General features: G+C 32.8%; 1 protein-coding gene across 15 annotated transcripts in view; it reads left to right on the top strand.

Annotated features, from left to right (window-relative positions):
• Nucleotides 1–7,948, top strand: part of LOC107863456 (luc7-like protein 3) — a 9,140-nt gene extending 1,192 nt beyond the window's left edge. The window contains exons 4-14 of one of the 15 annotated variants that reach the window (XR_007053162.1): nucleotides 1,799–1,874; nucleotides 1,963–2,163; nucleotides 2,269–2,481; nucleotides 2,601–3,021; nucleotides 3,244–3,392; nucleotides 3,490–3,544; nucleotides 3,648–3,724; nucleotides 3,843–4,076; nucleotides 6,475–6,649; nucleotides 7,172–7,464; nucleotides 7,552–7,948. Coding sequence is in view for 3 of the 15 variants with exons in the window: in XM_016709382.2 (XP_016564868.1) it covers nucleotides 1,799–1,874; nucleotides 1,963–2,163; nucleotides 2,269–2,481; nucleotides 2,601–2,978 (868 nt within the window). In the remaining 12 variants the exon portion in view is untranslated. Of the gene's footprint in view, nucleotides 1–1,798; nucleotides 1,875–1,962; nucleotides 2,164–2,268; nucleotides 2,482–2,600; nucleotides 3,128–3,243; nucleotides 3,393–3,489; nucleotides 4,461–4,484; nucleotides 5,492–6,474; nucleotides 6,650–7,171; nucleotides 7,465–7,551 lie in introns of those variants that run through there. The other 14 variants (XR_001672252.2, XR_007053169.1, XR_007053166.1 and 11 more) reach the window with 14 other exon arrangements.
• The last annotated feature ends 7,808 nt before the right edge of the window (nucleotides 7,949–15,756 follow it).

Raw genomic sequence — 15,756 nt, 5'->3', positions numbered from 1 at the left:
GGGCGGTGTTGAACTGAGATATATTTCATGTTTTCATGCAGAAAGTTTGGTTGTGCTTTTATATTTCTTTTTATGTAGTTTCTACATATGCAAGTTCTATTTCAACTAGTATAGTAATTTATGAATCCACCTCAAGGAAAAGAAGATTGTTTGACCCTATTACAGTATTAGTCCAAATATTCTCGTTGTTTTTAGGATGAAAAGAGTGCTTGAACGAAGGATTGAGAAAATGGAAGAATAGTGGGTGGTTGATGTTACTTATCCCCACTCCCAAGTTTTATAGAATTCTTGACTGTGGTTTTAGTTCTTTTCAGTTGACTGCCTAATTTTGAAATTTTCTCCAAGTTGGAACTTTTTATTTATGAAGGTATTTCTTGCCTTTTCGTCTAAAGCTTCTGCGAAGCCAAAAGTGATTTTCTTAAAAAAAATGTGTATTTTAGAGAAATGGGGTGGTTGGCCAAGCTTTTAGGGAAAAATAAGTGTGTTTGAGTAACAACAGAAGTTGTTCAGAAAGCTGAAAAAAAGTGGGTTTTCTCCTGAAGCACCTTCTAAAAGCTTGGTCAAGCATATTGTTGCTCTAATATTGGAGGAAGAATTGTGTGAATTGATTAGCAAAAAAAAAACTGCTACTCTCTGAAATTACTTTTTTGAAAATGTACTTGTGAAGTACTTTTCAAAATTAGCAGATTTTGGAAGCTTGATCAAACAGACTATTCACTAGAAAAGCATCAAAGAGATGCAAATTACGAAAGACCAAAGTACAGAATTGTTAGCCCCTTTACAATGTGCCAATCTAATTCTAAGGAATTAACGGAGTCCTAAAAATGGTCAATGTAATTAGTGGGGTTATCTGAGTCCAAGAATAGAAGGTTAAGCAAACAACTAGAATGGTCTGGAGTTGAGATTCCATCAAAATGTATCCGATTCCCTGGAGTCTACAAACACCAAAAAATAACTGCTGGTATCATCACCCATATTTTCTTGAGATCATTTCCACTCTCCATATGTTCCAGCTTGTATATGCCTTGGAACTTTTGAACTACAGTCAGGGTTCCAAGATGCTTGGAGTTCAATACACCTCTTTTCTCGATCTGGTTCATATGGCTGGTGAAATCCTCTGTCAAATGGTTGTCTGCCTGAATTCTTAGAACTATGTTCATTTCTTAGATCATTGGCTGCCAAATTGTGATCCAATATTTAATGGATATGACTTTGATATGATATCTTGATTCAAAATAAATAATGAGAAGTTTTGTTTTTACTTTCTATACAAGGGTGGGAAGTTCTCAGAGCTTAACTTAATGAAGCTGCAATTATGTGAAGAAAACAAGATTTCAATCTTGTGTTAATTAATAGAAGCAGGGTTGAGCTTCTTGTACACCTAGTTTCAGCTTAGTTCTTTTATGTGGTAAGATCATTGTACCACAGGTTTTAAATTAGCATATCAACAACCATACTCGGTAAGTTATGTTGAAATTACAATAGTCTAATTTATAGTAGGCATACTTGAGCTAGAAATAATTGTTCCATGGAAAGGTCAAAACCAGTGCAAACTGTTATAGGATTGTATGAGTCCTGTATTAGTCTTCCCTGGTTGTACAAAGATCTCTTCTTTTTTTTTTTTTTTGAGTGAAGTTTGTACAAAAATCTACTAGTGCTTTAGCTGGAATGATTTTACGTGCCTCTCCAGAAGTTGCTTATTTTACTCTTTTGTGAATGCAAGAGTTCTGTGCATTAAGCAGTGTCATTTGTGCACCACCATTTCATTTTTCTGAAAGTTTTTTGTTTTCTTCTTCAGTTTTGAGAACTCTCCAAGACACGATTCTTATGTTCCCAAGTTTGAAGCAGAACTAGCCCATTTCTGTGAGAAGTTGGTAAGTTGTTGATTGACGAGTTTCAGAGTCTGTTTCAACGTATTCTCTGAATAAATATCCCATATAACTTAATTTGTTGTTATCATAGGTGATGGACTTGGATAAGAAAGTGAGGCGTGGTAGAGAACGCCTTGCTCAGGAGGTTGAAGTTCCCCCACCTCCTCCAATATCAGCAGAAAAATCTGAGCAGTTATCTGTCCTGGAAGAGAAAATCAAAAACTTGCTAGAACAAGTGGAGTCTCTCGGTGAAGCTGGGAAAGTTGATGAAGCTGAAGCTCTTATGAGAAAGGTTTGGCTGATATCCGTACCTACTAATCATTTTTTGTCTTAAATTTTGCAATATCGTAATGGTATAGTCTTATGACAGTATCCGGACATTTTGATATTCATGTAGGTGGAAATGCTAAACATTGAAAAGACTGCCTTGACTCAACAATCCCAGCAGAACAGTGCCCTAATGATTGCTCAAGAGAAAAAGATGGCTTTGTGCGAGACATGTGGTTCCTTTCTTGTCGCAAATGATGCTGCAGAGAGGACTCAATCTCACGTCACTGGTAAGCAGCATGTTGGATATGGAATGGTTCGAGATTTCTTATCCGAATACAAGGTATTTGTCACCAGATTTTCCTTTTCTCTTTTCCTCATGAAACAACAGAATGCAATCTTATTTTCTGCCTTAAGTTACAAATAATATTCTATGCAATGAACTGTAAATGTTGCTTTCAGGCTGCTAAAGAGAAGTCAAGAGAAGAGGAAAGGTTGGCCAGGGAGAAAGAAGCGGAAGAAAGGAAAAAGCTGAGGGAGAAAGAATATGACAGCAAACGACGAAGAAGTGACTCATCTGACAGGGACAAGCACAAAGATCGAGATCATGACAGAGACCGGAGTCGCTACCGAGGAAGAGGTCGTGACTTTGACAGGTCCATTGACAGAAATGGCAGAGGAAGCCGTGATTTTGATAGGGGGTCAGATTGGAAACATGGGACTTCCAGAAATGGGAGAAACAGAAGCAGGGAGAGATACCGGGAACGTGATAGAAGCAGGTCGCGCTCGCCTATTAGACATGGTTCCAAGAGGTCCAGGAGTCCAATTCACAAGTATTAGAAGATTATAGAACGTAGATGTCTGAACTTTGAAATTTGAAGAGGTAGACCTTTTTATAACTCACCAAAATGTATGCTTTTGAGTCCTAAGTGCCATTGTCATCATGTGTTAAAACTGTTTCATCATGTGCGAGACTGTTTTTTTTGTTCTCCCAGCTCTTTTAGACCATATCATCACCCTATCATCAATATTATTAGTAAAGAAAGGGTTGAGGTAGGTATAATTCTTGACTCTTTAATGATCTATTTTGGTTTAACAATCTCAGAGGTTCTGATCCCCGCTCTTCTGGGGATCCCCATGATAGGAGCAGGTCACTCTCTCCTATTAGACATGGTTTCAAGAGGTCCAGGAGTTCAGTTCACAAGTAATAGAGGATTATAGAACGTAGATGTCTTAACTTTGAAATTTGAAGAGGTAGATTTTTTTATAACTCACGAATTTCTTGAATGTATGCTTTTGAGTCCTAAGTGCTGTTGTCATCATGTGTGAAACTGTTTTTTTGTTCTCACAGCTGTTTTGAGACTATATCACCTCCCTATCATCATATAATTAAAGGGAGGGTTGAGGTAGGTATAACTTCATTGTCGTGACTCTTTAATGATCTATTTTGGTTTAACAATCTCAGAGGTTCTGATCCCCGGTCATCTGGGGTCACCTATTCTCATGAAGTTAAAAAAACAGATTCATTAGTTATGCATGGATAATGCTGCTAGAGGGAGATCGTTGGATGGTTATTCCTTAGTGAGGTAACAAATTTTATTAATTGTGGATTGTGGATTGACTTGTTGGCCATCATTGGTTTAGTTCCTTTATCTTTTGGCCATTCAGATGATAAAATAGAATCTTTTTCATTTGGTTGTTCAGATGGCTCAGGGCAATTTAGTGTTAATTGTTATTGCATATTTGGCGTGTCAGTGAGCTCATGAATATGAAAGGCTCCATGTAATTTGTCTATCATCTCAGATAGGTAACCTCTATTCTGACTTACTTACCATCCCTCTACCTTCTTGTGTGTGGAGCTAAATTCATGCAGGCAGCATTGTGGACATAAGGCAGCTAATGATGGTAATGTGCGATCGACAACTGATCATTGAATAGGTAATAATTGTGAACACTAAACACACGCTTATTTGTCCACTTGGGTTAGTAACTGCAGGCTTCATGTATAGGTATCTACAGTTTCTCACATTATAAGTTCCCTCTTCCTGCAATTTATCTTGCTGCAAGGAGATGGGAATTTTCAGCGCAGACTAAGCTCTAGAAATGTCTGCTGGTGTAATTGTGGAAACTGTATCTAGACTAGATTGGCCAAGGGCACTAACCCAATGTGATGATTATAACAGTGATCAGACATTGAATCTGTTTTGGGGTGCAAAAGTTAAAAATATTCTACTACCATTGTAACGAAGAACAGACATAGCATCGATAATGAATTTTCAGTATCTCTTCAACAAGAGTAACTGAGATCAAGCATTAAGCTGAGCTTCATGTTCTTCCTTTTCGCAGAGAACATGTATTTGCAAAATTTGTTGTTCTGCGGAGTTTTGGGCTAGAAAGTATTTTTTGGGAGGATTTCCAAGAACACAAAGTTGACTTATATCTCTGGTTCCAGTGATAATTTTTATTCCTTTTTTCCCTCACAGTTGGAGAAGTTAATGACCAACAACTTTTAGTTATGAACATATGGTCATTACGCTCAGAAATAAAATTAATAAAGTTCCCACGGCATTGAGTTTGTCGAACATAATCCTTTTAAAGGTTTTGGAGCTTGAGTTTGCATGATGTAAAGATGGTATTGTCTTAAAGATACTTTTTAGCACAGTGTGATCGAAGTTGTGCACGCTAAATGCTAAATCTCAACGGTTGCATCATGCCTCAGTTCAATACAATAATATATTATTACATTAACCGTGTAATATCTTAAAGTGTGGGTGGTGTCTGGGGCAGCTCAACATAACCAGAGGTCTAACTAACGCCCTGCGGCTTCATGATAGGAGAAAGAGTGCTTGATGCGCTGTTTAAATCGTGATATGGAAAATTTTGAGCCGTACTAATCATGAGATATCGGTGGATTAAGTAATCGATGGTAATTTGAAGTTTTACCAAAGATAGTGGCGAGTTAATCCATGAATTCGTTGGTATTTGAGTCATGTTTGAAGAAGCATCGCTGCTAACAGACGTAGTCGTGAGTTGAGCCATGAATTCGTTGGTATTTGAGTCATATTTGAAGAAGCATCGCCGCCAGCATTCGTGGAGTTCCGGAATGATTTACCCATTATTCGATGCACTCGACTAGGTGTGGATAACGACATCAGAAGGAACCATGCAAGACAGGATTAAGTGACTACATCCTAAAAAGATAGCACAAATTAAGGCCTGACGTGAGGCCCCCTCTTGCCCTGAGGCTTGCACAGCGAAGGGATTGGGCTTGCGTTGAGCCTTGCCCCTCGAGGGTGTGTGTATCTATAATCTATATTTATAATTTATAATATATTTATAATCTATGATATATTAAAAGTGTGCAGATTTTTGCAAAAGTGATTTGAACTTTTTATTCTTCATTAAAAGATTCCGCAATAGACAATTATTCTTTTACTATTTTTTTTAATTTATTATTTAATTATAATCCTAATATTTAGTTTTACTCATTTATAAAAGGAAAGAACTCCAATTTGAACTATAGTTTCCAAATACGTAAGTATAAACATTTTACTATTTTTTCATATTTATGTATTTAATTTGAAAAATCAAACGACATTTAAAACACACTTCTAATTCCTATCAATTCTAGAATTTCTCCACCCCTAACTTATTAAAAAATTTCAAAGAGAAAAATTCTATTATATTAGAAATCAATTTTCAACAAATTTAATTCTATTAGGAATAGAAAAAATCATGTTCATATAACATCTGCAATATAAAGTTTGTTGGCAGAAATTTTCTTGTAATTATTTTTTGAAAAAATTATCTAAATGAATAACTTAAGTTTCTAAACTACTAAAAATCTCTCCACTTCTAAAATATTACATATATTTCAACATTTACTATTTTAGGTAAAGTTGAGATACAAGTTAAAACCTCCTATTCAGACGTTATTTCACCAAAAATTAACTCATTTCCTTCTCTCTGTATGCCATAATTTCAGCAACAGTTTCTATTAAATTTCTCCATCTAATTCAAACCATTGAATTAAGGTAAATGTCTCCCCTAAAATCAACTTGAATTTCTTTTAATCTTAATTTACGTTTTTTTAAAAAAAAAAAAAAAAAATTGCGTCTGCGTTTTCAAAGTGAATTTTCAGTGGTTTTTGCTGAGCAATTTCTTTGATTATCGTTTTTTAGGCTATATTATTTTGAATTAACATTATGAATAGAGATTCGGGATCATCTTTTAGTCTTGAATTTTCTCAATTAGAAAGTATCAAAGAATATAAAGAAGTTGTAAATTTCGTTCCTGAGAGTTTTGACTTCGAATCTGTTGATTTTGATGAAAATAGATCCAAGTATAGAAATAATCCACATACTATAAGGAAATTGCGGCAAAAGCATGCTAAGAAGGATAAGAAAAAAGAAATTCATGGTTCTAAGAAAAGAGGATCTAACAGTTCTGCAAGTAAAGCTCCCGCCAAGAGAAGAGTTGTTGAAGTTATTTTCAAAGATGAGCTTCCTAAGGTATTTGCATGCTCAAATCTGTTGAATATTAGGTTGAGATACATATTTTGACTTGCAAGATACATTTTAAAATTTATTGTCTATCTAGTTCTTTGTTTATGATTTTATATGTATCTTATGTTTTTTAAGTGTTATTGAAATTAACATAACAAAAAGATACAATTTTATAAGTCTATAGATACATATTATGTTAACTTGTACCTGTGAGTTACTGTTAATGCATTGATATGTATCTAGTATTGTTTAAATTTTATTGAAAGACGTATTACAAAAATTTCTTCTAAGATACATATTATTATCTTGTATATATGGTTAAATAAGTATGCATTTAAATATATCTAATGTTTTATTAGTATTAGTGAAATAAACAAATGAAAGATAAATATTTTTTAAGCTTAAAGATACATTTTGTATTATCTTGTATCTATAGTATGATGTTCTTAGAGTTTTTATATATATTGTACTGTTTTATTGTAGATTTGTTGCATCTCATGTTATTTTTTTATTCTTTTTTGTTTTTAGGGATTGAGTTACGTTATAAAGGAAATTCCACCTCATCCTCTTAGATTTGGAAGTTGATGCAATTTAAAATTTAAGGATCAGCCAAAAAGTTTTAGACTTATTTGAAAAGACTATTTTTGGATGTTATCTCAACATCCCTTTTTCAAATTATATTGGACAAATAACAAAGTGGAATATGTATCTGGGACTGCACTGGACTGGACTGCACTGGAATCCTACAAGGGAAAGACCGAACACGGTCCATTCCAAGGAAAATATGTATCTAGGATAGCACAACAAGATAGTGGAAGTCTGTACGTATTAAATTACTTTTTTCCTTGTTTTCATTAGCGTATACATGTATTTTGGTGTTTTTAATTTAATTAGTAATTACTATGCAGGGATTGTGGTGTATTTGTAGCTATCTATGCCGAGTATCTGAGAGAGGAATTAAGCATTTCATCATCGGGTATTGATGCTCAATACCATTATCTGAAATATGCAAGTCTTTTGTGCAAGTACGGATCTGAAAAAGCGGAGAATGACTACTTTAATGAGAACTACGATCCACCAAGGCCAAGGAGCAAGTTCTCACCAAAAGAAATTGTTCGTGTTTTGCATATTCAATAGTTGTTCATTTGTTGGCTAGTAGGCTATTAAATACGCTCATGATGTTAGTAACTTTGATTATGTTTGATGATGTTAGTAATGTTTAAATAAACATACATTATGTATATTTGATGATAAAATACTTCTACTTTATCACCAATTATAACGCATGGCTTAAGCATTTTATGATATATTTTTGTTTCAATATACGTTTTTATTATACTTTACAAAGACACTGTATTAGATTCATATTTTATAATTATATGTATCTAGTATAATGAAACATATATTACTAATATAATGATAGTAACCAACACATCATTACATTATTATGTATCTACAACCGTTTGTTTGTTCATACGAATATATGTTGTCTCTAACGTGCATAACAAAATCATATCAGAACGTAATAGTACTAACTCTTAGTACTATTGACAAATTATGTTTTACAAATTGTTTAAACTTGTATATATAATATTATAGCAGATACCTCCTATAAAATTGTATCTCTTTTCAATCATTTAATGTGACAGTTCTACTATTATACAATTTAATGACATTATCAATTCAATAAAATCTTAATTTCTATTTGATACGTCATGGAAAAATACAGCACGAAAACATATATAACCAAATAACCAAGAAACGAAAACAACTATTTATTTTGGTAATTGTTATTCTTAAAATTTTGAAAAAACAACAATATCATAAAAATAAATGCCGAAACAAAGAGATAAAAATCCAGCAACCAACTAGACATTATTCAACATTGTTCATTAGTCGACTACATTGTCACTCCACCTTTGAAAAGAAGTTACAAGTAGGCTTGTTGTGACCTTCGTAACCACATCTTCCGCAACAATTGTTGTTCGATGTCATAGTTTTACTTAATTTCTTGTGTTTGTTTTTCTTTGGCCTTTTAGGTGGACGTTTGTATTTTAGTGGTAACACGACTCCGTCCATAACCTCTTGTGGCACAATCTAGTCCTTCTTATCTGGCATTGGAAATATCGATTCTTCATACGCCTTCCTTAATGTTTCAGAATAGTAATACTCGGAGCAATAAGGCTTCATATCAACTACATGCTTGCTTTTTAGAACTGCAATCGCGTGTTCACATGTTATCTCGTCCAATTGAAATCTCCCGCAACTGTAAATTCTTCTGTCAAGACATACTATGTATTTTCTACCATCACAGTAAACAGAATACGCATACTCTGATAACGCACTAACCTACAAGATTAATCATAATTTGTTAACAAACAAATACATATAGATCTTCTTTATGATATTTTTATATCCCTTTACAAAAATTAATTGATGAATTTATTGTAACATTTTTCAAAACAGTTTTTTCAACCAAATAGTTTCCTATAATATCAATCAAATATTATATAATTTGGAATACAAAAGTAAACATCTAAACTAACCTTAAGCCTTAAGGATTTTGAAGTATTTAGCTGAAGAATTCCTTCGAATCTACTACCCAGTGATGTGTTTGTATATGAGCCTCAGCTTTTTTTGGATTTCGTCGATTTTCAGTTCTACAGCAATTGTCGAAATCAATTTTTCGTAAGTTACATGTTCACTGATCACGATTCCATCGCTTTTATAGCCCTCGTAGTTGATATCGTTAATCCAAACACCAACATGACGTAACAACACTGAAATATTCATTGCAAATATACAATCAAAATCAACAAATAAAAAAAAAGGTCGTATAATTTTTTTGAACAAGCCGTATGAACTTTTTACAATTTTAAAACAGATTATGGAAAGGTTTTTGTTTAGAATGATGGAATAACAAACTAATTACCATAAATCGTGAGATATTATTTGATTTTCACCTTAATTAGTTAGCTTAGTGTTATTTTAATGTTACGTCATATGTTACATTCTTAAAACGTGCTAATTAATTTAATTAAAACATGTATCTCTAGGATGTATCTAAGTTAATTAACATGTATCATCAGGTGCTAAAAGTTAGGATTTTATGAAATTTTAAAAATAATTGAAATTTTTAGTAAATACTAGTAAACATGTCGTTATATATGTAATTTTTACTTTTTTTTATGAGCTCTGAAGGTGTGTCTATAATCACAAAAGGTTAAAATTAATTATATTATTCTAATATCTCGATTATCATAATGTTTTGTTGTATTTTCTGTTCTATTCAAGTCTATATTGTTGATAATAAATATTTAATCAGATTTTGGGGAACCTTTTGTGTTAAGGTTGGATTTAATAGTGTTGTTCTAATGTCTCAATTATTGTAGTTTTTGCTCTATTACTATTTGTTGTGTTTCTGCTTAATACATGTGGTAGATGAATGTTCGGTCAGGCTTTGAGGAATTTTTCTTGTAAAAGGTTAGAGTTTAATCGTATTGCTCTGATATCTCGATTATTGTATTATCTTGTTGTAATTTACAATTGTTAGATGAATGTTCAGTCGGTCTTTGAAAAATTTTTGTGTAAATATTAAGTTTAATCAGGAGTGACTCAAGCACTTCAGTGGCATAAGGCGAAAATTAAATGGAGGCCTTAAATTTTTAAGAAAAAATAAATTAATATTTTCTTATAAAGTTTATCTTTTGAGATACATAGTTTTAATATTTTTGTATAGTCGATTTCTTCTAATAATTCTTTTTCCGTTAATATAACTAATGCATTTAATCTTTCGTGAGACATAGTACTTTAAAGTTTAAATACACCAAACTTCTAATAATGCTTTACTATTATACAAGAAGTTTTTTTTTTCTAAGTATAGTACTTAATACTTTTTTTTATATATAAAAACCCTATAATCTATTATTATGGAAATAATGAGGCCCCTAATTTGGGGGCCTAAGGTGATTGCCTATTTTTTCAATATGTAGAGCCGGCCCGGGGTTTAATCATATTGTTTTGTTATAGTTTCTAATATATTACTATCTATTTTTTTTTATTATCTGTTATGTGATAGTACATGACATAGGAGACGGTCAAGATACTGATACGTCGTGCATGTCTAATGCATAAAGTTGCCTATCGTTGATCTTTATATCGATTGATGGTTTGACATGAAGCATACATGCTACGCACGTACACTTGACTTGTGTGTGTATATATATATATACCAAGTCTACGTGTAATGCTCATGGTAAACCGTCAACCAATAGGAATAATTTTCTTTTTTTTTTATTTGACTAATCATTTCACCACAATCGTCTTAACCCGAATAAATTGGCAACCACTATTATGAGAGAGTAATATAAGGAAGAAAGAGAAATCCTTTTTCAATTCTTAACCTGAATAAACCACTAAAATGAGCTAGTAATATAAGGAAGAAAGAAAAATTCAGAACCAAAATTCAATCAAATTAGTTGATACAGAACCCGTTTGAATAGGATTAAAATTTGGTTAACCAACTTTTAATCTTTTTTTTTTAGTTTTTTAAGGTAAAAAGTATTTAAAAAAGCTAAAAACTGATTAAAAGAATCAAAAAGTGAGAAGCTGGATACCCCGGCCTTTTACTTTTTAGAGTAAAATTCTTTTAGGTTTGACCAAAACATTTACCTTTTTATTCCTTATATTTTTCTCCAGTTCCAACAACATCCTAAACTTGTAGCGCTTAAATATATAGTTTTTTTTTTATTTGCCACTTCGCTTCATCTCTTTCTCCAATTTTCTCTTCATGTTTGTTCTTTGTTTTCATCGAATCCATTTACCTTTTTATCCCTTATATTTTCTCCAATTCTAACAATATCCTAAACTTGTAGTGCTTAAATATAAACTCTACTCTTGTTCAGTTATGTTCAAATTTCAAATTTTGCTTTACAATTTTATGTGCATCTAAATTTTAGGATTAATAAATAAGTTTTCTGAGCAAATAACATGATGAAAATTTTGTGTAGATCTAAATTGCATATAAAAACATATGAATTAAGAGAAGTCACGATTGGGACATAAAGAGACCTCGTAACTCAATCATCCAAAGAAACATCTAGTGGGTCTAATCTATTGCATTTGACTGTCAAGTGTCATTTTTCGTGAGTTCTACGCTGATGCAGATTCATGAACTGAGAGAGGGGTATATTTCCTTGTGTTTGCACTGATGCAGGTCAATTTTTCATGAGTTATGCACTGATAAATATCCAGTAGCTTAATCTCGTTGAAAAAATTTGACCAACTTAAGGGGTATATTTATTTGTGTCTTTTTTGTGGCTCGAGTCGGATCAGACGAATTAGATTAGGATGTGTTTTATTTTTAAAAAGTGAGACATTTAACGTTGATTTGAGCTTTTCTATTAAAGAAACGCTACATGTGAAAAGTTTCTTAACAACAAGGATAAATTTGACCCCGATGTAAGATATTGAGGGTAAATTTGGTTCCAAAGTATGACAGAGGGTATATTTAGACACTTTTTCAAAGTAAAGCGGTAAATTTGACCCCAAAGTATGACAACGAGGATAAATTTGATCCTAAAGTATAACGAAAAATATATTTAGCCAATTTTTAAAGTAGAGGAATAAATTTGACCTATTTCTCTGATATTTATATAGGCAACTTTTATTTTGCCAAAAATAATTATTTTTATGACCAAAAGCAACATCAAATTTCAAAAAGAAATATATATTTTTTAAAAGGTATATTTTTAAAAAAATTCCTAATATTAATCTATAGAACTACACACTCAATAACACTTAAATAATTTATTTATTTTTAAAAAGAAACATATCATGGACGAGAAGAGAAATTTTGTTTTTTCAAAACATATATTGCACAACGTACCTCTACTGATTGACAATAAATTAATATTATAAAGTGAATTTGGTTAGAGTTACTTAATATTTATATCACCTTGTTGAGGATTTGTTGCATCTGCATCTGTAGGGATATACAAGGTGTTGGTAAGTTTAATAATTTTCATTTTGTTTTTATATTCTTAGTATATAAACTAACTACTTAACATTTAAAATAAATAAATGTTAAGAGGCATATAAAAGGTTTAATAGTTGGAGATAGACCTTTAGATGGACTTTAAGAATGCCGAGGCGGGTCAGCGGGTTGCTTAATTGCATGTTCGGACATTGTAGAGGGCACATGAGTCCATACAAATCACCTTTTCCAGCAGGTGAATATCAAGTGCCACTCAATGCGCCTCTTATTCGAGAGCGTGGATGTAGTTAGGGATATAGACATAGGACAAGCTGTTGGGTTCAAGTTGAATGTGTGAATTGTAAATAGAGAAAATTGATGGAAAAAAAATGAGATCACACTTAAAAAAGAAAAGTGTACTAAAAAAAATAAGAAAAGTCTATTAATTCTCTCATATTGATGGGAGAAACAAACTTTCATGTGTTTTTGTTAAGAAGCATATCTCCACATGGATAGTGAAGCAAGAATAAAGAGGTATCTTGCGCCGTCGTCGTCATCGCTCGCTCAACTTCGACAAGTGAAGTTTTAATCAAAAAATCCAATGGAATGATGTCATACGCAACGCATCTAGAAAGGAATATGAACTATTTTGGAAAAAGGGTTGCGGATGCAGGTCTGGCACAGAAACCACTGGAATGGGCGAAACGTCACCTGCGGCCGCAGGTCAAGTGCAGTTTCAGCATAGACTGGGCACAGGTGACGTGACTGTTCAATAACAATACAAATTTTCCACAATCATTGCTTCCTTTCTGAAGGGACACCTAATGACTATAAATATCTGACTTATTCCTCAAGTAGATACATAATTTTCATAGCTGAAAAACACTTCTTGTCTTCTAAAAACTCATTGTGATCATCTCCCGTTGAGTGGGTTCAAAGAATCCGATAGTTTGAGGTACCACTACTAGCGGATTGTAAGCTATTTTATCCTGGGAGAAAAAACTCCACAACCTTGGGTACTTGAGGGGAGTTAGTTCCTTAAGGACACTCCATGAATTCGGAGGACTTGGCTTTATTTTTGTTTCATCTTATTTCTTAAATATAACACACTTCTTTGATAGTTCATATAGAACTTGTGTTGAAGGTGTTGAAAAACTTCATAAGGTGTTCTTGAAAAAGTCTTGAACTTGCGTTGAAGTTTAGTGTATACAGATTTTGTACTACCCGAAACAACAATCTTAAGGAACTAATTTTTTCAGAATCTGTATTGTTTGGTTTCTAGAGATTAAAGTTTTATGCTTTCTACTCTTTTTGAACTTAACAAGTGATTTGAAGACATAAAAACTTCATCACAACTTAAAGGTCATTTGGTTGACGATTGGAAGACATAAAAACTTCATCGTTAAACTAGAAACATGTAGTGTTTAAAGTTGTTACAAACTTATAAATTAATATTTTGATATACTAAAGTTGACTGTCTTTATGTGACAGGAAAAAGGACTAATGATAGTCATGTTAATGATGTTGGGACAAGTGTGGCAGCAACGAATGTTGATACAATTAGTCATAAGAGTGCTCCGCAGGCAATGGCACCAGCGAAGAAACTCAAAAAATTCATGGGTGTTGATTTTAAAAGGTGGCAACACAAGATGTTTTTCTAACTTACAACCTTGTGTCTTCAAAGATTTACATCTGAAGAAGATCCAGAATTGCCTAAGAAACTTTGGATCAGGAGTGATTTGTTATTATAGAGGCGTGAAATATTATGATTTTCTATGTAGGAATTACATTCTAAGTGGCCTCATAGATAACCTATACAACGTGTATAGTAGAATGGAGACGTCAAAAGAGTTGTGAAGTCCGCTGGAAAGAAAATACAAAATTGAGGATGTTGGAACCAAGAAGTTCTTTGTTGCAAGATTCCTTGAGTATAAAATAATTGATAGCAAGTCTGTCGTATCTCAAGTACAGGAACTACAAGTTATCATCCACGATCTCCTTGAGGAAGGTATTAGTTTAGTGAATACCTTTTTTGAACATGTTAAAAATGTTCTTAATATTCACATGAACTTTATTGTAGGTTTGGTTGTGAATGAGGCATTTCAAGTCGCTGCAATAATAAAGAAGTTGCCACCTATGTGGAAAGACTTCAAGAACTACTTGAAACATAAACAAAAGGAAATGACAGTCGAAGATCTCATAGTAAGGCTGCACATAGAAGAAGGCAATAAACCCGCAGAAAAGAGGTCGAAAGGAAATTTTGCAATGAGTGGAGCAAACACTGTAGAAGACGACCACAACAACTCAAAAAAATGGAAGAAAGATAGACAAGAAAGCAATAAACCTAAGAAAAATTCAAGGGGAAATGCTTTAATTGTGGCAAGATTGACCACAAGTCAACAGATTGTCGTGCCCCAAAGAAAGGCAGAAAAAAAGACTAAGCAAATATGGCTGAATCCAAGAATGAAATGGACGATTTGTGTGCCATGCTGCTTAAATGTAACTTAGTGGAAAATCCTCGAGAATGGTGGGTGGATTCTAGTGCCACCCGCCACGTTTATGCAAATAAAGAGTTGTTTGTTACATTTTCTCCAGGTCAAGGCGAAGAGAAGATCTATATGACAAACTCCGCAACTGCAAAAGTTGAAGGAACAAGAAAAGTCTGCCTGAAAATGACATCAGGCAAAGTATTATTCTTAACAATGTCCTGTATGTATCAGAGTTAAGAAAGAACTTGATTTTTGTATCACTTCTTGATAAAAATGGATTCAAATGTGTATTTATTTTCAAAAAAAATTATAATTAGCAAAGGAAAAGTGTACGTAAGGAAAGGCTACTTCGACTATTAAAATCAATAAAAGTTCTATTTCTTCTTACTTGCTTGAGTCTAATGATTTGTGGCATGAACGATTAAGACATGTCAATTACAAAACTTTGCGAAAACTAATTAACTTAGAAGTGTTGCCAAACTTTGAGTGCAATAGATCAAAATATCAAACGTGTATGGCATCAAAGTACGCTAAGCATCCGTATAAGTCTATTGAAAATAATTCTAATCCCTTAGACTTAATACACACTGACATTTGTGATATGAAGTCAATATCATCTCGTGATAAAAAAAGTATTTTATAACTTTATT

This window comes from Capsicum annuum, chromosome 3, assembly GCF_002878395.1.
Source record: "Capsicum annuum cultivar UCD-10X-F1 chromosome 3, UCD10Xv1.1, whole genome shotgun sequence".
Taxonomy (NCBI): Eukaryota; Viridiplantae; Streptophyta; class Magnoliopsida; order Solanales; family Solanaceae; genus Capsicum; species Capsicum annuum.
The sequence above is the reverse complement of the archived record's forward strand: the minus strand, read 5'-3'. Positions and strand labels throughout refer to the sequence as shown.